The sequence below is a fragment of the Lissotriton vulgaris genome, chromosome 10, assembly GCF_964263255.1.
Source record: "Lissotriton vulgaris chromosome 10, aLisVul1.2, whole genome shotgun sequence".
Taxonomy (NCBI): domain Eukaryota; kingdom Metazoa; phylum Chordata; class Amphibia; order Caudata; family Salamandridae; genus Lissotriton; species Lissotriton vulgaris.
The window spans coordinates 754,994,039-755,018,450 of NC_141698.1; the positions used below are offsets into that span (position 1 = coordinate 754,994,039).

At 44.1% G+C, this 24,412-nt stretch overlaps 1 protein-coding gene across 1 annotated transcript in view; it reads right to left on the reverse strand.

The window, feature by feature from the left end:
• The window catches only part of GPR158 (G protein-coupled receptor 158), a 1,459,961-nt gene that overhangs the window by 83,544 nt on the left and 1,352,005 nt on the right, over window positions 1-24,412 (reverse strand). Inside the window, exon 8 of the mRNA XM_086939967.1 lies at window positions 23,340-23,478. Within this exon, the coding sequence (XP_086796093.1) occupies window positions 23,340-23,478 (139 nt within the window). The remainder of the gene's footprint in view (window positions 1-23,339; window positions 23,479-24,412) is intronic.

Here is a 24,412-nt window from a genome sequence, read left to right on the forward strand (position 1 = left end):
TGTTTATAGCGAAATTATGTCCATCGTAATTAACATGTAATTCGATTGCCATGGAAGCTCCTGGAGATTTTTAAGTAGGTCAGTTGTATCACGTAAATATGAACTCAAATTCAACACAAAAGGCATAAGAAAAAAATTCATATAATTGGCCACTGGTTCCATAAGTGATCCTTTTGCCGATACAATTGGCCTCCCTGGTGGTTTAAGTGGATTCTTATGCACTTTCGGTAAGAAATAGATCGTGGCGGTTACAGGATGTTCCGTCCTAAGGAATTTGCATTCATCATTGTCAATCAAATTGTCACTCTGACATTCCAGAATTTTTTTGTCTAGATTTGTTTTAAAGATTTTAGTTGGATTTTGATCCAATTTCCTGTAGTACTTTTTATTTCTCAGCTGTGAATGGGCTTCAGCTATGTAGTCTTTATTATCAAGAATAACAATTCAGGATATCTATAAAATCAAAGGTATAAAATATCGGGATAATCTAAAAAAGGAAGAGAGACAAGCATTAAAAAATCTTATGGAAGATCAAACTATAACAATCAAAATGGCCGACAAGGGTGGAAATATTATTATTCTTGATAAAAAAGACTACATAGCTGAAGCCCATTCACAGCTGAGAAATAAAAAGTACTACAGAAAATTGGATCAAAAAAGGAGGTTGTTGTGATAAAATTCGGCGGGGCTCTGCCGAGGAATACTGCACCGGTCCGAGAAGCTCCAGGGGTCGACGAGGACGAGCCACGTTGATGGAATATATATATATATATATATATTCCAACACAAGACCCAGTTGTTCAGAAATAATTCACTGGTGCCGTGGCCACAATTTTCAAACGGTGTTTATTTAGGCATACGGGCAAACCCGACGCGTTTCGCAGTTAACCTCACTGCTTTGTCATTTTGATTCATAAGCACAAGTGCACCACATGTAGTAATTGTGAAAACTAAGTCACAAACTTATTACAAAGACACTGAGAGTAATGTCCAATTTTTTAGAAAAAGTCCTCTTTATTGTTCCATTTGTAAGAAAGAACAGCCGACGCATTTCGTCCCAGATGGGACTTCTTCAGTGCGAGATGTAAAAAGAAGATGACGTGGTCGGTGCGGCAGCTTGTGTAGGTATCAGCAAATAGCACCAGGTGCTATTCGTACTGGAGGAGTGAAGTTGTGTATTGAAGGAGACAGATCGAGCCGCCTAAGCCGTCCTCCCGTGAGTCAGTCGCGGATACAGAAAGGTTCTTATTCATACCTTGAACTGCCGATCTGAGCTACAGTTTTGGAGACTAGGTCAAGGTGGCACATCTGATTGATGGTGCACCACTGGACATCACATAATTTTCTTTGATTGGAGTCGGCTACAGACATAGGAAGGTTTGTTATTCATACCTTGGATTGCCGATCTGAGCCATACATTTGGAGACAAGGTAAAAGTGGCACATCTCATTGATGATGCATGTCTGGATGCTGCACAAGGGTACCGAGTGTCAGAACTTATAAGGTTCAAGCTGCAGTCTTCTCTCCATTGTACCCTGATCAGGGACCTTTCTCCTTTAACTGCGAAGTGAATAGGAAGAACTTCACTACAATTTTATATACAGACATCCGGGCTGCGTATGAAGCAGCAGTTAACACATCATTTGCTGATACCTACACTAGCTGCCGCACCGACCACGTGGTCTTCTTTTTACATCTCGCCCTGAAGAAGTCCCATCTGGGACGAAACGTGTCAGCTTTCTTACAAATGGAACAATAAAGAGGACTTTTTCTAAAAAATTGGACATTACTCTCAGTGTCTTTGTAATAAGCTTGTGACTTAGTTTTCACAATTCCTACATGTGGTGCACCTGTGCTTATGAATCAAATTATGTTAAGTTCCGTTTGGAACTATCACTGTGATGGGGGGTGTTTACCGGTGTGCACACAAATCCCAATCTAGAATATAAAGGGAAAATTACTACTGTGGCTATTTTGGTTAGGAGCATTTGTAAAGAAGGTTCCACCATCAGCCTTGTCCTAGTATATAAGTGACTATATGTGAGTGATTGTGAGAGTGGCTGTATGGATGAGTCTGTGCTTGTGTCAGTGATTGTAGAAGAGAGTAAGAATGCGTTACTATCTGTATGAATAAGTGAGGTGGTATGTGTGTATAACTGAATAGGTGAGTAAATGGCAGTATGATTGATTCTTTGGGTGACTGACTAGGTGTTTGAGTAACTCTATGGGTGAGTGGCGGTGTGTGAGTGTCTGTATGAATTAGTGCGTGTATGTGTGTGCAGACCTATGAATCAGTGAGCTGGTATGTACTAAAACTGGTATTGGTGTGTCTATGGTTTCGAAAATGGTAGTCTGTATTTTAGAGTGGGTGTATCAAAGGTTATATTAGGATGTGAGGAGGTGCATCAGATATTAAGTAGCTGATGTCAGCAGTGATGTCATCTGAGACATCATGAGTAATGTCACTGACCATGTCATGAGAGATGTATTATGTGACGTCATCAGCAGTGCATTGCAGGGGTGTGAGTTATAGATAGCTCAGCTAATGGTCAAATGTCTCTATTTGTGTACGAGTGAAATGTCAGCCTAACTATAACATCCCTGAAACCTGTGTTTTTTTTTCAATGAATCTCTAGGTTTTTTAAATGCTAATCCCTAACCATAATGTCCCTGAAACCTCAGTTTTTTCAGTGAATTTCTAAGGTTTTTTAAATGCTAATGCCTAACTATAACATCCCTGAAATCTGTGTTTTTTTCTGTGAATTTCTAAGGTTTTTTAAATACTAATTTCTAACTATGCACACACAGGTAGAATAAGTACGGAAAGAGGAAGAAAGGAGCAGAAAGAAGCAAGAGAAGTGCAGAAAGAGGAAATAGAGGTGCAGAAAGAGGAAAAACATTGCAGAAAGAAGCAGGAAAATGCATTAGAGGCAATAGAAGTCCAGAAAGAGGAAAACGGTGGAGAAAGAAGCAAGAGAAGTGCAGAAAGAAGCAACAGAGGTGCAGAAAGATGCCTAATTTGACTGTACCTTTCCACAGACTCAAACAAAGTAGGCTAATCATTTATCCTTTCCCCAAGATCTCTTACCTTACCTTTCTCTTGAAGGTTCACTATTCACTAACTGCTCAGAATGTTAGGCATATCAAATGTAAAACAGAAATTCTAACCATATCACTGTTGTAACTGTCACCAAGTTTGTGAAGGTATGAATGCATGTGTCTGTGCTTTTACCTAGTGACATGTTACAAAACAATAAACATAAAATATTGAATTCCTGTGTTTCAAACAGCATACTCTGTAAACAAGATGATCTTAAGAAATACAAGAAGTCCTGTCGTAGTCTCGAGAAAGCCTGGAGAAAAAACCCAATTACTGACAACCTGGCCACATTCAAGAACGCCACCCGCAAACACCACCAACTGATCCGATCCACCAAGAAATCAGCATTCAAGGATCGACTTGACAACAACGCCCAAAACAACAAGGAACTATTCAACATCGTCAAAGAATTCACTAACCCCTACGCCGGCACTAATGACATCACTCCCTCCCAAGACCTCTGCGACTCTCTAGCCTCATTCTTCCACATCAAAATCGCCGAAATACATAACAGCTTTGATATCCAGTCCGAAGACCAGTCCACTCCACCCACCTCCGAACCAAAACAGCACTCTAACAACCTTTGCGCCTGGAACCCAATCACCACCGAAGACACCATCCACCTGATGAACTCCATCCACTCAGGATCTCCAACCGACCCATGTCCCCACCACATTTTCAAAAAGCAGACTCCATCATCGCTCCCCATATCCGCGATGTCATTAACTCTTCCCTCAAATCCGCTACCTTCCCAGAAAACTGGAAACATGCCGAACTCAGCGCCCTTCTGAAGAAACCCACAGCGGACCCAACCGAACTTAAGAACTACCGCCCCATCTCGCTCCTCCCATTCCCTGCTAAAGTCATCGAGAAAGCCATCAACAGTCAACTCGCCGCCTTCCTCAAATCCAACAAATTCCTCGACCCTTCACAATCCGGCTTCCGAGCCAAACACAGCACCGAAACCGCCCTCATCGCTGCAACAGACGACATCCGAACACTACTGGACAGCCTCTCTCATCTTACTTGACCTCTTCGCAGCCTTTGACACAGTCTGTCATAGCACCCTCATACAACGCCTCAGCAACATCGGAATACAATAAAAAGCACTGAACTGGATCATCTCGTTCCTCACCGGCAGAACACAGAGAGTCCGCCTCCCCCCTTTCAAATCAGAGGCCACTGAAGTCATCTGCGTCGTACCACAAGGATCATCACTCAGTCCCACCCTCTTCAACGTATACATGAGCCCCCTCGCCTCCATCCCACGCCAACATAACCTCAACATCATCTCCTACGCAGACGACACCCAGCTAATCCTCTCCCTCACCAAAGACTCAAACACCGCCACAACCAACTTACACGAAGGAATGAAAGAAGTAGCCGAGTGGATGAAGAACAGCCGTTTAAAACTCAACTCAGACAAAACAGAAGTCCTCATCCTAGGGCCATCCCCCTCTGCCTGGGATGACTCATGGTGGCCTCCGGCCCTCGGAACAGCACCCATACCTATGGACCATGCACGTAACCTGGGCTTCATCCAGGATTCCTCCCTCTTGATGACCAGACACGTCAACGCCGTCTCATAATCTTGCTTCAACATCCTACGAATGCTCAAAAAAATCTTCCTTTGGATCCCCACCGAAACAAGAAAGACGGTCACCCATGCACTGGTCAGAAGCCGACTGGATTACGGAAACACCCTCTACGCCGGAACCACAGCCAAACTACAGAAAAAACTCCAACGTATCCAAAACGCCTCAGCCAGACTCATCTTGGACATCCCTCGGCAAGCGCACATTTTCGGCCACCTAAAAGACCTCTATTGGCTCCCTGTCAACAAGAGAATTGCTTTCCATCTCCTCACCCATGCACACAAAGCCCTCTACGACCTAGGACCCGAATGCCTCAACACGCGTCTATCATTCTACACCCCCTCCCGACAACTACGATCGTCCAATCAAGCCCTCGCCGCAATTCTGCGCATCCACAGATCCACTATGGGGGGAAGATCCTTCTCCTACTTAGCGGCCAAAACCTGGAAGTCTCTCCCCACCCACCTCCGCCTCACACAAAACCACCTCTCCTTCAGGACGCTGTTTTCCTGACCTGGTCGGCGCTGTGAGTGTCCAAGGGCTGCCTGCACCTACGACTCGCGGAACCCGCTCCGCGGGTCCCACTTCGGATTTCCATCAGCTTGACCGCCTGCTTCTGGCTACCTGCTTGGCTGCTTCTGTGGGGGCGTGTGAGGCTGCAGGGCTGCGAGCGTGAACCGGGACTCACCTTCCCAGGAGTCCCGGTCCCGGAGGCTGAGTCACCTGGCCCCGCTCTCCCTGAACGCCCCGCCCCCACCTTCCTACAACACGGCCCATTGGTCTCTGGCCCATAAATATCGGAGAGTGAAGCTGCGCGGGAGCGCGCGGGAGCGTCCGGGGCTAAGACCGGGCAAAGAGCGGGCCGTTTGAGGCCGTTCGAGGACTGAGAGGACTGGAATGGCCCACCCCTTTTCGCTCGATATTTTTGGGAGCCAAATCAATAACTGAGGGGAAAAAGACCTATCTTCGTCACTGTGCCCTTAGCGCTATGAATTCAAGGGTAACCCGTAGTAAGACTTCTAAAGGTGGGTCACAAATCAGTGGCCCCATGGATGACTTTATTACCCGCACCAACATAGCCATAGACGAAGAGATATCTAAACTCCAAACCCGGGTCTCGCTAGAATTAGAAGCCGCCAGAAGAGTGTCCCAAGTAATTGCACTTTCCAAGAAATCCTCTTTAGGCCACATAGCCACTTCTGTCACCCCTGAGCGCCCAGCCCGCCCGCATTGTATAGTCACTCAGGTCGATGTTCATCATTCACCGACCCCGGCTACTCTCCAACCTGCCTCAGGAAGTAAAGATGAGGTAATTCCACCGACACCACTTAGTGTGCACAACCCTGTCCCCATTGTATCTCTTCCGATAAATTTGTCTAACAATATCTCCAGTGGCAAGCAACCAAAGAGGAAACGCAATTCTCGCTCTGCTTATTTCCGCAAAAAAGCGAAAATTGCTGTTCCCAAAGATCTGCCAATGACTAACATCACAGCACCTAATGCTGGCGCAGAGCATACTCTTAATGCACAGCCATCTAGTGAGGGACAGGGAAAGGATTCATCTATTCCCTTCTTTAATACCCCAGCAGGTGAGGACCTTGAAGTAGACGGGTTAATCAAAAATAATAAAGAATTTATAGAGGTGGTTTGGGACACACTTAAAAAACTTTTGTCACCCCTAGATCTAAGACTATCAAGGATAGAAAATAACTTGTTAGAAATGGAGAAGAGCATTATTGCTCTGGCCACTCTTGGGTTGAAAAGTCTCGAAAACCAGGGTATTATTGTAGCTGACCCAACGCCACAACCTACCGCACCCCAAACTAATCAAGCTCCCTCTTCAGTACCACCCACAATAAAGCCCGTCCCTAAACCAAGGACCGTTACGGTGGAGCAAGCTCGTGTTAAACCAAAGGCTCCCCCACGTGGCTTCACACGCCACCCGCAACACTCCAAACATGAAATACCCAACAGATCGATTCCCAGTGAAACCCAGGTCCCCCCAGTTAAAGACAACTTTAGAGGTGGCTATATTGACCTTCCCCCAGAGGCAAACGACTATGTGGTTGTTCTGACGGGTGTTCCCATGATAGGTAATGGCCAATTTGAAAACCACTGGTCGCTGAAAAATAAAATAATGCACTGGTTAAATGTCAACAGACCAATCCCCAATGGTAGAAGAAGTCGCGTACTGATGGTTCGCAGAACTCCCTGGGTAGGTCCAACGCTGAAATCCAGTCCGGGGGACTGCATATTAGTGACTTTCGAAGATCCACATACGGCGCACCACATCTGCTCTTGGCCCAGTAATGATGACTCCTTAGTTATACCTAAACCACTATCCTTTTTCTATCCTCCTCGACCAAGCCGAAACCAGGGGGATAATTGGACATTGGTACAACACCATCCATGGCTGAATAAGTCCCGGGGCCACAAGGAGACCCTCCTACATTGGAATGGTCTCTCTACCTATAACAGATTCGGGAGCTTAGAGGAGGTGGATTGACTCCCTGCGCAACCAGCCAAACATCCCCGAAGGGAAATTTTAACACCGCAGAGGCATCATCCCATTGATTGCCCTGCTCCTGAGCCTGCAATAAGCCGAGTAGGACGACCAAACAGTCCATGGTTTGATGGGGAGCCATCCACATTCGACACAACAGAAAATCGTAGCAGGGAAGATTGGTTACACTTACCCTGCATGACCCCCCCTGCATCTACTTCTACTGAACCATCTGGTCCTACCTGCTTTGCCCCCTATGTGACCTCTAATCACCAGCAAACCGAGCCACTTGTGAGGTCCCCTCAACTTGTGGTCACGACTGTTTCTCCTATGCCTACTGCCTCTACCAAGGCTTCTCCACCCGGTGACTCTGTTCTAAAAATTCTATGTTGGAATGTGGCTGGTCTCGGTCGCAACTTTGACATCCCCGAATGGAATGACTTTCTGGAACCCTATCACATCTGTCTTTTCCAGGAAACCTGGTGTTTGGAGCCAAGACACCGAGTGGGATTCTCCACCTTTTTTATCCCCGCCGCCCAGGAACAAGGATCTAAAGGTCGCCCTTCAGGCGGCCTCATTATATGGATTAGTATTGCCCTAGGCTTCAGGGTAAAAGAAAGAAACACCCAGTCACCTGATCTCCAGTGGCTAACGATAACCCACAAAGGGGGAAGAAGCATGGAAGTCTTCAATATTTACCTGAGGGGTGCTAAAGGCGGTGTATCCCATCTACCTTCCACAGGCCTAAACCGCAACCTGGCTGCCTGCAGTGCGGACTCCCATGTAATGCTTGCAGGCGACTTCAATTGCTGTTTTGAGCCCCTGGCCAGAGAAGATATCTTGGACACTTTTGAGGAGGACACCAGGAGAGGTATTCCTATTCTGAACCTTGACCCGATCCCTAAATGGTCGCAAAACGCAATAGAGATCAATGCTCTTTGTATGGAGCACAATTTGCGACCGACAAATGGCCGATCCAAATCTGACCATATGGGTGCTCATACATACAACAGACTAGACCATACATCTAGGATTGAATTCATCATGCTTAACTATAACCTCTGGCAACACCACCTAGACATGGAGGTTATAGTGTCGGGTGATAGCGACCACAACCCTTTATCGCTAACTATTTCATCTCCTTGGCAAGTTGGAACCCAAGGCCCACCCGGCTATAAGTGGAAATCTTCCCATGAATTAGCCCCCACAAACTGTAGCAGACGCTTGAAGTGGGCAAAAGTCTCAGCCGATGAAACAAGGATGGCCCAAGCCGGGACTATTTTGGAAGGAGTGGAGCCTCGGATGGACACCTTAAGTCTAACTGATAATAAGATCTTACCCCTATTCGCTGAGACTGTATTGGCACTGAGTGACTTATTTATTGTTCCTCAAACCACTCGTAGGGGTCCCTCGAAAACCTTGCCTAAACAGACAGATAAGTGGTATACTGCGAAATGTCGTGCAGCTAAGAGGGAACTTGTTGTCACATTAAAGTCCAAAGATGCAGTAGATATTAGGGCTGCTAGAAGAATTTACAAAAAAACCATATCCAAAGCCAAGCAGGATTATGATTCTAATTTCTGGGGAGATCTAGTAGAGGCAAGCATTAGGAAGGATGCCAAGAGGTTCTGGGACCTACTAAGATCTAGGGAAAAGCCCATTGACCAGCAGCTAACTTGCAACATTCCAGGGGGCGTATGGTTTGACCACTTTTCGAAACTGTACTCCGCTCCTCCAGGTCCATCCCAGTTAGCTTGCCCACCCATGGGTTTATTGCCTAATTCTATAACTGACCTCCAGTGCCATGATGGTCTATTTACCAGCTTAGAAGTAGAGAGAGCAATCCAATGTATTGTCTCGAACAAAGCGGCAGGTCCTGACGGAATCCCAGGAGACCTAATCAAGAATTATCCATCTTCTTGAAGTAGATTAATTGCCTCGCTTTTGAATGAAGTATTGTTGGGTGGAGTCTTTCCTGACTCATGGAGGGGCGCTGAAGTCGTACCTATTTTTAAAAAAGGTTCTAGGGACGACCCAGCGAACTACCGACCAATTAGTTTATTGGACTCTTCTCAAAAGGTAGCAGGAAAGGTGGTATTGGGCAGGATCATCCAGTGGGCAGATGAAAATCATATCCTGTCAGATCTTCAAGCGGGCTTCAGAACAGGAACAGGCACAATCGAGCAGACGTTCCGCCTTCTAATGATCTATTGGAAAGTGGTGGTGCTGGGAGGGGGCAGTTTGTATCTAGTCTTTATTGACTTGCGGACTGCCTTCGACCTGGTACCACGCGCACTCTTATGGAACGTCCTCGATGGGTTAGGCCTCCCTCCCTATTTGCTGTCGCTGCTTGTAAAATTTCACGACAGGAATTTTGCCCAAATTAGATGGGGTGCACAGGGAGAGAAAACACCTCGTATCCCCGTGGACAGGGGCGTTCGCCAAGGGTGTGTGCTTGCCCCCACTCTGTTTTCTCTTTACATTAACGGAGTGGTGGAGCATCTTCTCTAACGACCATCAGATGCACCCACCCTGGCTGGAAGGAAAATCCCAACACTCCTGTTCGCGGACGATACCCTCCTAATCTCGAAATCACCAATGGGCATCCAATCGTTGCTCTCCAGCTTCAAGGCCTTCTGTGATGGAAGGGGTTTGGCTATAAACATAGGCAAAACTAAGTTTTTAGTCCTCAACCCGCCCAAAAAATCTGTCTTTCCCCCGGTCCTAGATTCTGTCCCACTTGATCGCGTCAAAGAATTCGACTACCTGGGTATACGCATCAGTGACACCATGAGCTGGAAGGCACACCACCAAAAAGTGTTCCTTACTCACAAAAGGGTGGCAGGTGCCTTGCTCAAGGAACAGCGAGCCTCATCACTAAAACCTATTGGGGCCCCCCTAGATATCTATAGGGCAAGGGTTGTAAGCGCGGCACTTTACGGTGCCGAGCTGTGGGGCACTCATAGAGTTGATACTCTGGCTCATCTTGAGAACAACTTCCATAAAGATCTAATGGGTTTGCCCCACAGCACGCCAACAATCCCACTGCTGCTAGACGCAGGTACCCGGGCAATCTGCGATCAAGCGAAACTACGCCCACTTCTGTTATGGTCCAGAATCTGGAATGTGCAGGAACATAAAGTTATGCAGAAGCCTTGAATGACATCATGTCCCTACCGAGTTCACATAAGATCATCTGGCTTAGGGAGGTCAAAAAGCTGCTCCATAAACTAGGACTAGGAGAGGCTTGGGCCAACAAATCTGCACCCCCGAAACAACAGCTAAAGAAGGCTTATTGGGCATGGGTAGACAATGAAAGGGTTCGAAGTACAAACCATTGTAAATCTGTAGTCCTGTTTCTGTCGGTCAAAGAGTCACCGTTAAGGGAACCTTATCTAGACACCATTCAGAGCTCATGGGACAGATTACTGTACATTAAGTTTAGGGTGGGGGTGCTTCCATTATGTGAGTTCACGTCCACTTGGAAACCGCCCGCTCAAACCGTACCTTACTACCCCTTTTGTGACCTAAGGGTAGAGTCTGTGTCCCATATGTTGTTTGAGTGTAGTGTCTATGCAGCCCCGAGACGTAGGTGGTTGAAGCCCCTTTGCAGGTGTCTGGGAACTCGTTCTCATTTAGAAGCCCTGCGTATTTTACGTACAGATGCTAGACCCTTCTTTTCCACTTGCATGGCAAAATTCTTGGGCTGGGCCTGGCGTCTAAGAACTGCAAGAAAACTGTTAATCCAGTGACCGAGCCCCCCTACCCAATATGCTGCTATGTATATAAAATGTTTTTATGTGATGATTGCTGTTAAAAAATGTTTTTTAAAGATGTAAGAAATGCTTTTATGATATGTTTTTTATCGAATAAAGCTATTTACTACTACCTCTCCTTCAGAAAGCAACTAAAAACTTGGATATTCGATAAATAAAAACACCTACCTCCCCCAAGCGCCTTGAGACCCTCTGGGTGAGTAGTGCGCTATACAAATTTTGGAACTTGAACTTGAACTTAAATGTGTGTACAAAAAGGAGTATATATTTCTTTCTGCTCATAATACAGGGCACACGGGAATTCAATAATATATTTGAGGGCCTATATAACACCTATATACATAAAACATGTCTGCCTGTACAACCGAATGACAGATCAGAACTAAGAAGATTTGACCACTTATAAGAGAAGCTACCCGCTTTTTAAGCTACCATCTTTAGATGCATAACACATGAGAATACATGTTCAAGAAGACATATACCTCAGTGACAAGAACACACAGACCTTTAAACTTGACAGCTTGCACTTCGCATTTGAATACAGAAACAGGCAAGAGAAGTACAGAAAGAAGCAAGAGAATTGCAGAAAAAAACAAGAGCGGTGCAGAAAGAGTAAGAAATGTGCAGAAAGAGGTAAGAAAAGTGTAGAAAGAGGCAAGAGAGGTGCAGAAAGAAGCAAGAGAAGTACAGAATGAAGCAACAGGGGTGCAGAAAGAGTCAAGAGAAGTACAGAGAGAAGCAAAAAAAGGTAAAGAAGGAGGCAAGAGAACTACAGAAAGTGGTAAGAGAGTTGCAGAAACAGGCAAAAGAGGTGCAAAAAGAGGGCACAGGGGTACAGACAGATGCAAGAGAACTGCAGGAAAAGGCAAGAGAAGTGCAGAAAGAAGAAACAAGAGTGAAGAAGGAGGCAAGAGAACTGCAGAAAGAGGCAAGAGAGTTGTGGAAACAGGCAAAAAAGTTGCAGACAGAGGGAACAAGGTTGCAGACAGAGACAAACGAGTTGAAGAAAGAGGAAAGAGGGTGCAGAAACAGGCAAGGGGGTACAAAAATCTGCAAGAGCAGTGCAGAAAGAACCATCAGGTATAGAAAGAGGCAAGAGGGGTACAGAAATTGGAAAGAGAAGTGCATAAAGAAGCAAAAGAGGTAGACAAAGAGGCAAGAAAGGTGCACAAAGAGCAAAGAAGGGTAGAGGAAGAGGCAAGAGCAGTGCAGAAAGAAGTAAGAGAGGTACCGCAAGAAGCAAAAGAAGTGCAGAAAGAAGCAACAGAGATGCAGAAAGAGGCAAGAGAAGTACATAAAGAGGCAAGAGAGGTGCAGAAACTGGCAGGAGACGTGCTGAAAGTGGCAAGTGAGGTACAGAAAGAGGCAAGAGGGTTACAGAAAGAGGCAAGAGAAGTACAGAAAGAAGCAAGAGAGGTGCAGAAAGAGAAAAGAGGGATGCAGAAAGAAGCAAGAGAGGTACAGAAAAAAGTGCAGAAAGAACCAACGGAGGTGCAGAAAGAGGCAAGAGGGGTGCAGAAAGAGGCAAGGTAAGTGCAGAAAGAAGCCACAGAGGTATAGAAAGAGGAAAGCGAACTGCAGAAAGAAGTGAGAGTGTTGCAGAAACAGGAAAAAGAGTTGCAGAAAGAGGGAACAGGGGTGCAGACAGAGGCAATAGAGGTACAGAAAGAGGGAAGATTAGTTCAGAAAGAGGCAAAAGGGGTATAGAAATTTGCGAGAGAGGTGCAGAAAGAAGCAGGAGCAGTGCAAAAAAGAACCAACAGAGGTGCAGAAAGAGGCAAGAGGGGTGCAGAAAGAGGCAACAGAAGTGCAGAAAGAAGCAAAGGAGGTGCAGAAAGAAGCAGGATAACTGCAGAAAGAGCCAAGAGAGGTGCAGAAAGAGGTAATAGAGGTGCACCAAGAGGTAAGAATGGTGCAGAAAGAGTCAGGAGGAGTGCAAAGAAAGCAAGAGAGGTACAAAATGAAGCAAGAAAAGTGCAGAAAGAAGCAATAAAGGTGCAGAAAGCAGCAACGGAGGTGCAGAACGTGGCAAGAAAAGTGCAGAAAGAGGCGAGAAAGTGCAGAAAGAGGCAACAGACATGCAGAAATAGGCAGGAGAGGTACAAAAAGAGGGAACCGGGGTACAGAAAGAGACAGGAAAGGTACAGAAAGAGGGAAGAGGGTTGCAGAAAGAAGCAAGTGAGGTGAAGAAACAGGCAAGAAAGGTGCAGGAAGGGTAAAAAAGTGCAGAAAAAAGGAACAGATGTGCAGAAGGTGGCAAGCGAACTGCAGAAAGAGGCAAGCGAACTGCAGAAAGAGGCAAGAGAGGTGCAGAAAGAAGCGAGAGGGGTGCGGAAAGAGTGGTGCAGAAAGAGGCAAGAAAAGTGCAGAAAGAGGCAAGAGAAGTGCAGAAAGAGGCATCAAGGGTCCAGAAAGAGGGGTGCAGAAAGAGGGAAGTGGGGTGCAGAATGAAGCAAGAGAGGTGCAGAAAGAAGGAAGAGAAGTGCAGAAAGAAGCAACAGAGGTACAGAAAGAGGCAAAAGGGGTACAGAAAGAAGCAAGAGAGGTGCAGAAAGAAGCAACGGAAGTGCAGAAAGAGGCAAGAGAGGTGCAGACAGAGGCGAGAGTGGTTTGTGTCCCATTAGTACCAAGTTAACACCTACATTTAGCAATATAAATCAGGTGACCATTCCAGCTTTGCAAAGTGCCTTTGACCATGCTGTAACACTTGTTGCTGCATTTTTGGTAACATTTGAGCTGCTTGAGCTAGAAACAAGTTGTATTTTGTTCAAATCTGCAGAATATGAGGCAGATGATGGATTATGTGGCAAGTGCGGAAAATGTATAATTATTCAAAAATCGCTGCGGCCGACAAGTCGCATAATTCCAGCGGCCCTGCTCATACCTCTGACTAGGTCCAGAAGTGCTCCTCAGCGTTTCCTTCTTTTTTTGTGTCTAATTGAGTTTATAGTTTAGTGTTTATGCAAATGAGAAAGATTAAATTTGAGGTTACCACTCCACAACACAGAGTACCATACCTATTAATTACTCTCCATAACACATAATACCACTCTACATAATTCCTATACACTAAATACCACATACTTTCTATCTACATAATTTCACTGCACAACATACCACATAATTCCAGTACATACAACGTACATGCACTTCACTCCACTCCACTCCAAAAAAACAGTAGTAAAAAAACTTTTACATTTACAATGCCAATAGCCCTAACTTTCGCAAATGTGGGACCTAATATATTGCAAATGCTTCTTTAACTAGTAGCCGTGTTTGCAGAGTGGTGGAGAAAGGGAGCTGGGCCTCCGACCAGCGCTCAGGAATTCTACTATGTAGGACTTACAGGAGGTACCAGGAGGACTTCTTGGCCCCCAAAGTTCTCAGAAGTAAAGTGGACCTCATCGCCCAACCAGTAGTTTGCCAGGTGGTATGTTTGCAGAGTGGTGGAGAAAGGGGAGGGTGGCCTCCGAAGACCTCTTAGCAAATCCACTGTGTGGGACTTACTGGAGGTATCAGATGTGGTTTTTGGTTATCAAGAAAATCCCTGGGGTCAACTACCCCTTCTATTACCTCCACTAAGTCCCCCAAAAGGATTGCTAAGTTCTGATTGCAGGCCAAGCCCCCTTTGCACACCACTCTGCACATGTGTTTCCCGGTGCCCTCTGGGTTAGGGGATGAAATCCACTTGCCTCATGAGGGTCCCTAGGGGCCAACTAGCCCTCCTGTTACCTCCAGTAAGCCCCACACAGCTGGATTTCTGAGAGTGATCAGAGACCATGCCCCATTTTTACACCACTCTGTAAACACTCCTCCTGGTGCACTGCTGCTTGGGGGATGAAGTCCACTTTAGTCCTGAAGTCCTCAGGACTCAAGGGGACCTCATCCTCACACCAGCAGTGCACCAAGTGATGTTTTTGCAGAGTGGCAGGAGCCCCCCTGACCATGTCATAAATGATGTAATATGTGACGTCATTAGCAGTACATTGCTGGAGTGCGATTTATAGTTAGCTCAACTAACTATAACGGCCGAATTTCTCAGGTTTTGTACGAGTGAAATGTCCAACTAACTATAACGTCCCTGAAACCTATGTTTTTTTCAGTGATTTGCTATGGTTTTTTAAATACTAATTTCTAACTATACCTGAAACCTATATTTTTTTCAGTGAATTTCTAAGGTTTTTTAAAATGCTAATTTCGAACTATACCGTCCCTAAAACCTATGTTTTTTTCAGTAAACTTCTAAGGTTTTTTAAATGCTAATTTCTGACTATAACAAAGTTGCAAAGTGGTGGAGAAAGATGAGTGTGGTCTCCGAACACCTCTTAGCAATCCCACTGTGTAGGATTTACTGTAGGTAACAGGAGGGGTTTCGTATGGAAACTAAGTTCTAACTATACCTACCTACTGGTAACTGCCAGAAGACAATACATATATATATATATATATATATATATATATATATATATATATATAAAAAATATATATATATATATATATATATATATATATATATATATATATATATATATATATATATATATATATATAATTCTTTTCAGAGTTTCTCTCAAATGATTCATTTTCATCTTCTCTACCACATAAGATCGAAGAAAAACATGCAATCAATAATCGGGTGAGTGATTTTATCAAGTCACAAGCTAAAAATTATAATATTATTGTTATTCCTATGATTATTAGTAGTAGTACTATTGTTAATCATTATTCTTATTGAATGATTTTCATTAGAGCAGATCATGTACGACATAGTATTTGTGTACAGTGCTTTACATTGTTTAAATATGAATTGATGTATTAATTCATTGAACCAATTATGTTTAGTTAGCTAGGAGAAGGTGAAGGGAGGAAAGTATACTATTTGCCTTTCCTAACTTTTGGACCTTCCCAAAAGGAAGTTCTGGATACACCCTAGATGTTTTCCTTATTTGAAAGTGGCGAAAAGTCCTATCACCTTTTAGCTAGTTCATGTGAAACCTCATAAGTGCCATGTCCTATGCATGGCTACTTTTCCCTGACTCACTAAGGGAACACATGGCTAAATGTATGTGTTCTATGGGTATTAGTGTCTAATTATGCCCTCAAGCATACACGCTACAGACTTGCAGTCATGAACCTCATTTACGCCTTTGGAATAAGGAAATTGCAACCCAAAAAAAGTGAACACCAAAACAACCTTAAATAAACAGGTTTGCAGATGCATTTTCAGATACATGGTTGCCATGCAGCATTTACCAAACTTATCTTCACGTCTCTATGAAATATTCCTATGTCGATCAACTCGTATGTGTGTGTTGCAAAGTCACACAGTTTTCCCTGTAGACTCCCATTTCGTTTTCACTGAAGGACTGAAGGATACTGGTGGTAACTGACTCCAACTGTGCCCTGGGCTCTGTTGGAAGGCCTAGGCCAGTGCTATGTTAAAAACAAAAGTAAAAACACACACATGCATTAGGGTACACTATGTGCTAGGGTAGGGAACACCTATAATTGGCATGACCTCCACTAAAAGTCCCTAGTAAATAATAAGGCAAGGGAATTGAAACTAGCTATAAGACTCTAGTACATGCTAAAGCATGGAAGTTTAGAGGCCAGAAGACTTTGTTGCACTTGCATGTGTGCTAAGTGTCTGAGGTCATTTTTAAAGCAGTCCTGCTCTGCAGCACTGCTTTTAAATGCCCAAACTTGACTCTGGTGTTAGGGTCACTTAGAAAGTGATAATGTACATTATCGTTACATATTAGGTAGTCCTAGCATCTCCCCTAGGTGTTTCAGGGGTCGGGGTCATGTAACTTTAAGCAGGGTCCATCTATTAGATGTTTTATGTGCCCTGGGGATAGAGTAATTGCACATTTCCCTTTCCCCATTGTAGTAAAGTCCCTCCCAAAACTGACGTTGGTGCTATGAGCAGAGTGGGGTGAGGATCCACATTATTTCTACATAGTCAGGGCCGCCAAGGTCTCCTCTGGGTGTCCCAGTGGTGGGGATCCGGTTACTATAAACAGGGCCTGAATTAAATGTTTTATTTGCCCTGGTTATGGGGAAATTGCATATTTCATTTTCCCCATTGTATAAACCTAGCCCCATAGAATAACATGGAAATTGTTTATGGATGTATAAATAATGAAAGTAATTAAAACCAAATATAATACAAAGACTCAGAAGAATAGTATTGATATATCCAGCAATATGCCATCGCTGAATTTATCCTAAATGGTACAGAAAATAAGTTATACAACTTTCTTGTCTGTAAGAAGCCAAAATTCAGTGTTCCTGTAGTCTTCTCTGAATAGTTAGCGTTAACAAGTTTAGTCAGGCTGCTTTGATGAAGTGATCTGTCACTCACCGAGGGGAGGCTATCTGCTGGAGAGGGCACTACCACACAGGAATGCCAGAGCTGGGGTAGGGGTCATGAAGCATGAGGCTTCAAAGGAGGAACAGGACAGGCAGGATATGCCTGGTCTGTGTACCCCATCCCCTCTGACCCAGCCAGACAGCAGGTTTACAGAAGGAATCTGCAGATGTTATTGGGAGGAGAGCTATGGAAATGAGCCACACTGGAGGTTGATTTAGTTAGTTCTTACTCCTCTGCTGAGATTTCAGCCATCATGAGTTTTGGATAAATTGTGCTTTCTATGACAAGAATATGTTATACTTTGGAGGAAATTGTCATGCTCTGGGGTGTTGCCTTTCACCTCATCGGGCAGAGCAGAAGTACTCTCTTGCTTGACCCCAGTGAGCACTGAATAAACTTGTGAGAGGTGCAGTGCCTCTCAGATCTGTTGATTGATTGAAACTAAGAGAAGGATTGCCATGCAGGAAACTTGATTTGCACCACAGACCCTGCATTCTGTCTGACTGCGCCTGCTGCACTAACTGGAACAAAGTGGTTCTGTTGGGTAGCGAAAAATTGCTTTAAAAAAGGCTATATCAGCTCATTACAAATTGAAATAAACCTCTCTGAAAACAACTGAAATTCAAGTCTTTATATGAGTGAAAACAATCACGATACACAGGAATTACTTCATACACAAGTTTCAATAGATGGTAGACCTTTACGAAAACATGTGATAAACGTGACTGTTGGTGAACAAAGTGATCAGTGCATTGAATTCAGTGACACATATATACATATTATACAAGGGGAATTTAGAAAGGCCAGAGTGTTGAGTTAATACTCCAAGGAGACAAGAGGTAGCTGTGCAAGTTCCTGGAGTTCCTGGAGTTATCTTGACCAATATTGAGCGTCGACGTTTTGCCCCTAAGGCGCCCCAGTTGGTGGTCGCGGCGGGTCTTTATCAAGACTGGGGAAGGTATTGGGAACAGATGGAACAGGTGGAAATATCACAACCTGGAGGGCAGCCAATGGGTCAACCCCGAGTGAATCAAAGCGAGCAGCACGTCTGATCGCGATCGCTGCCGTTGGCATAAGTCAAGATAACTCCAGGAATTTGCACAGCTACCTCTTGTCTCCTTGGAGTATTAACTCAACACTCTGGCCTTTTCGAAAGAACACATTTTGACTCATTGTGCTGGAGAGAAGTTACACCAGTACCTTGTGAACTCTAAGCTTACAGGCACCAGAGAGCTGGGGGAAGCATCTGATGAGTGGGCGAGGACCCTGGTTTCCAATCAGCACCAGGGGAGTGATCAGAAGAAGGGAGGACAGGTCCCCCAGGGGAAAGCTCAGGGAAAAGTAGGTTCAAAACAGGAGTCCTCAAAAGACCTACAAAAACCTGAACAAGGAGGGAGGTGTCCCCGAGCCAAACCAAATTCAAAGGGAGATGGTATCAGGGAAAGAATGGTAGGTTCTTTGATACTTCAAAGGTGGGAAAGTGCTTTGACTGTAATCAGCCAGGGCACAAGAAAGGAGATGCTGTCTGCACAAATATGTCCCCCATTAGTGGGCGATCCCCAGGGATTGCTAGTGTAAGTATGAGGGTGCAGAGTGCCCCAGAGAGGGGTAGGGAAGTGGCAGAGGCAAACCTAGTGTACCTGGGTGGGGTGAATATTACAACCTCCAAGCAGAGGCCTGAAGTCAATTGGACTGAGGTTGAGGCTCTAAGAGACACCGAGTTCATGTGACTCTGATCCTAGACACCCCGGTGTCTCAAGAGAGAATCCTACCTAGTGAGGTTCACTGGTGGACCTATGCAGACAGCAGTATCAAACTCCATCCAATGGCTGAGGAGGAGTTGGAATGGGGAGGTGTGACAAGCCCTCTGAAAGTAGCAGTGTCTCATGTGCTCCCATTTGAGTGTTTACTGTACAATTAGCTTGACACATCTGAGTGGTAGTTGGTGGAGAGAGGGCTCCATGTGAGAGTACTGGAGCTCCCTGAAAGGATATGTACTGTGACCAGGACACAGACTATCCAAAAGGGAAATGGGGAACACTTGAACTCTGGAAAAAGGGGCCACATACCCAAGACCAAGAGACTGGGTCTTGTGAGCCAGCCCAGGGAACTCCAGAGGTGCAAGAGGAATTTGACCCTGATGGGGAGGATCTGACCTCTGAAGAAGGGATTCCATCATTGCTAGATCCGTCAGACGTGGCAAAACTGACAGTACTCGGTGGGCCCTTAAGAGAGGAGTTTTGCCAGGGACAGAGAGACTGTCCCACCCATGAGAACTTGAGGCAAATTGCCTCCAAGCAAGAGAAGGGGGATTACAGTATATTTTGCAGAATCTACTAGGAAGATGGACTGCTTTATACTGAGGCCAGAAACCTCAAGAATGGGACCGCTAGGAGGATGGTGGTATCCCAAAAGTACAGAGAGTTCATCCTGACCTTAGGTCATGATATTTCCTTGGCAGGACATTTGGGACAGACTAAGACTAGGAACCCATTGTGAACCATTACTGGACACATACGTCCAGTAATGTGTAGTAGTTGGGAAATCGGCATTCTTTCGAACTTGTGAATATTTGCAGTTATGGCAGCACGCATTGCCAGAGCTGTGTGCTACTCTATTGAGGTGTAAAAAGACTGCTCTGGTGGACATTCCAGTTCATTCAAGTTACGTCCTTTTCTCCCAGCAAGCACTGCACCCTTCAGGCTCTTGCTAGGATGCGAATAAACGGGCAGGTCATAGAACCACCATTACATTTTGTTGAAAATTACGTGACACAAGAAAATAATGTAACACAGCAACACATCCTTTATGCCTCAATAGAGTGGCACACAGTTGTGGTAATATTTGTTGGCATACTGCAAATATTCACAAATTAGTAAAGAAAGACGATTTTCCAACCTCCGATAAGATACTGTGGGCAATATGTATGAAGGTACCGATTTGCGATTCTGAAATAGCAATTTTTAAGAAATCGCTATTTCAGAATCGCAAATTGGTATGTACGTATAAATTTGCTTTTTTTAGCAAATTCTTAGTATTCCTTAATTGCGATTCGCAAATTGCGAATCGCTATTAAGGAATACTTTCCCATTCATTTCTATGGGCCAGGAGGCCCATGGGAATGAATGGGAAGGTATTCTCAATTTTGCGATTCGCATTTTGAAAATCGCAAATTGAGAATAATTTCAAGTGTGCAGGGGTGTCCAAAGGACACCCTGTTGCACCCCTGAAATATGCATACGTGCACATGTGGCACACATACACACATCACACGGCACTTTGAAAAATGCTGAAATGTGCATTTTTAAAGGAAATCGCAACTTACCACCAACTAGACGTTGGTGGTAATTTGCAATTCCTTAAGGGCAGTTTGGAATTTTTTTGGGCTTCATACATTGCATTTAAGGAATCACAAATTTTGCGATTCCTTATTTCACATCAGAATTTACTTCATACATATCATTTTCCTAATTCGCATTCGCAAAGGCTTGCGAATACGAATTTGCTTCATACATATGGCCCTGTGCTCTTTAATGCCCCTGGGTATGAACAGTTTCTTTCCCGAAGGCGGTTACATTGATTGGCATATCACCAAATTGCTTGCACGCCAAATGGTAAGTGAAAGGTATATTTTTTTACATGTCTTTTAAACATTTTTTGCTATTTATTACAATTTGGCGCTCTAATGGTAATCGAAGTAAAAGTATGTGTAAAAATGACGTTTGTTGTTGCAGTTTCTGAAATGCTTCCCTATGTGACAGCGTGATATTGGTTTTCCACGAAGAAACTGGAGTGGCCATGCCATCCTTGCCCTTTAGCTTTTGTTGTAAAAGCCTTTGGTGTGAAGGCTTTCATTGTTGCATCATATATCTGGTAATTCTTGGCATATAGAGGCAACTACTGCAAAAGGCTAGAACTGGTATACTAAATACAAGTCCTAGAATTACAGGCACCTGTGACAAAATACTGGCACTGCCATTTTAGAGGTAACACTTGGCATTTGGAGATGCCCATGGAAAGGTTCTGGAACTGGCATACTGGGGCAAATTCTTTGGCATAGGGGACACCCATGGCAAAATGCTAGAACGGGCAAGTTGGGCATAATTCTTGGCATAAGGGAGCACAATTGTGGCATATTGGGAAGAGACAACCAAAATGCTGGCCCTTGCCTACTAGAGGTAATGTTTAACATAGAAGCCACCCATGATATATGGAAAGCACTAATGGCAAAATTCTGGCACTGATTATGGCTTACCGAGGCACATCCATGACGGAATGAACATTTTTAAACAAATTGTTGCTGTGTTTTATTACCGTGAATATATTTAAAAGTATGTTTTTGAATAAAACCTTAAATATATTCTTGGGATGAAAACACACACATATATATATATCTGTAGATTTATATAACACGCTTATCTTCCAAGAAGATATCCAGGAGCTGTCCATAGGCATGGGGAGATCAAGTGATTAGCCCAGAATCACAGGTGTTGAGCCAATGCCGACACACAACAACCACTTAATATTTCATTTTCATTCAAAGAGAAAGGAGCAAGGTCCCCAGCATAGCTAATTCGCACCCTAATATCGGTGGTATCTAAAATAGACACTTGTGTTGTTATATTAGTCAAGAGTTATTATGGAACTTCAGTGATGTCAATTACTGTAAACTAATCAAGATCATGCGACATCACTTTGTGGGAAAGTTTTGGGTCAAAGGCCATGATGATGTCACTTGTGTGATGTTATTCAGGTCAAAAGGTGTGTGAGGGCACTTCCACTACCCGATATATTTTGGTGAACATCGTCCATGAGTAAGTCAAGAATGTATGTAAAGGAATTCACATTGCTTATACATGTTAACTGCAGCATAATGGTTTCATAGGACAGACTGAAATTCAAACATGCATGAATTACGACCATGCATAAGGTAGGTATTCTGCCTGTTTCTGTGACTCTAGTTGCTAACCCAAAATAGCCTGCCTGCATGTATAAAGGAAAAGTTATGATTATTTTTAATATATTTAAAAAGTGAAAACCATGGGCTCACACATTGCCAAGATGGCTACAAAGAGCCCATTTGGTCCGCTTAGTTGAAGGGCTTCTTGCTTCCACAATCATGGAAGCAAATCACCTGCCCATTTTAGATAACCCCATCTTGTAGGTGCTGGCTGATCATTTTGCATCATGTGGCAGAAGCCCTTCTGGCAAAATTGAATGTTGTGCAGGCAGCCATGTTGCACTGGCCGCTCAGTATTTATTTTCGTTTCTTAGAAACAAATCACTGAACCTTGCTTCTGAGAAATAAAAAAATAATGGCATTAATGTGAAAGGAAGCTTCTCCCTGAACATGGGGGCGGGTCTATGATCCTTATGCCACCTGCAGTGGCATAAGGAAATGTGTGTGGGAAGCCCCTGCAAAGTACACAGAGGTGGCCCCCCAGTCCATATCCAGTCAGGAGGTCTCAGGACAGGGTAGAAAGGCCCCCTAGAGCTCACCCACCACACAGCAAGGGCTGCGGGGCTATTGTTTCACTATTGACCTCTTGATGCCTCACAGGTGCTGACCCAATGGCAAATAGTTTGCTACCATTGATTGCCTGCCACTGCAGCTAGCAACAAATCATCACTTCCCCTTCCACTAAATGAAAAGGGGTACCATCTACCATCACTGAATGGTGCCCTTAGTCACTTACCAGAGTCAAATCATAATTTCATTTTTGATTCATATGAGAAGAAATATTTCTATATGCATTGCAATTGACTGCTCATTAGCCTATGTGATATCTTATATAATGCTTTGTTAAAATTGAAGTCACCCTATTCTCTAACTTTTGTGATTGAGCTTAATGGAAAACAAAGCATAACATTAATTCAACACTCATGTATTCAGATTAGGTCTACTTAGCAATACAAGTTTAACGCTTGCGTTAGAGTTTTACACGATGAATGCAAAATATCAGGTTAGTTACTAGCCATGCAGAACACTTGCCTAATTGTTTGAAATATTGCAGAGATAATCAGCTCATTGTGAACTGCAACAGCCATATAGCGGGGTTCGTGAAAAGCTGATGGAACTGTCCGTACTGCATAGCAGAGGTAAACGCCCCATAGAAGAAATAAAAATTCCGCTGAAAGAAGAACAAAGAATTTGAAGTTGTTATTAGGCTATGCATATAAAGAGAAATACAGGCATCCAATATTGATATGCTTAACATGCTTACAAATAACCTTGGTTAGACAGGCTTGTAACTGTCACATGTGATATTTGTTGGGTTCTATGAAGTATGGAACTGCTACACAAGATATATCTGACTGCCTCACTGTCACACGTAATATGTCTAAAAATAGATGGGCAGACAAAAACTGATATCATCATTTGGGAAACCTTTGTTCAATAGAAGATAGGCCCAAATAGCAAATGAGTAGAAAGAGACAGCCATATTGCAGCACTGTGCTTTCTCAAATGCACAATAGGAGGAAGTGTATTGTGTGATCCGCATAATGTGTTTTTTGGCACTTATACCTGTCAACAATTAGGAAGTATAAATAAATGTGTCACGTGTTTGCAAATGGACTCAGACACTGAGATATGCGTTATCTGTGGGAGAAGATGCAGCTGTAGTCACAGAATGTCCACAACTGACTCTAAACTCTGTCCCTCCTTCTGAAAGAGACCCTGCCCCGCACCTGGTCTTTGTAAGAAAAAAAAACATTGAATGAATCAGGATTCTGGACAATAAGATTAACTTGTGGAGGGAAGACCCCACTCCTGGAGGGAGCTGAAAGAGCTATACTATCTCTAACTACTCTCCTGAATGTCTACATCTATCCATCCATTCAAACACCCATCCAATCATCCATCCAAGTAACCACTAACCCGTCTTTCTAGTCACTCATTCACTTATTCTCACAACTATCTTCTTTCATGATGCCATTCATTCAGTAATTGACCCACTCATTCACACATCCAGACACTAACTAACCCTCCCCTCCGAATGCAGAAAAACTCACTCATTAGTATGCACACATGTTTAAGCCGTGATATATGCAGCATACCCATAT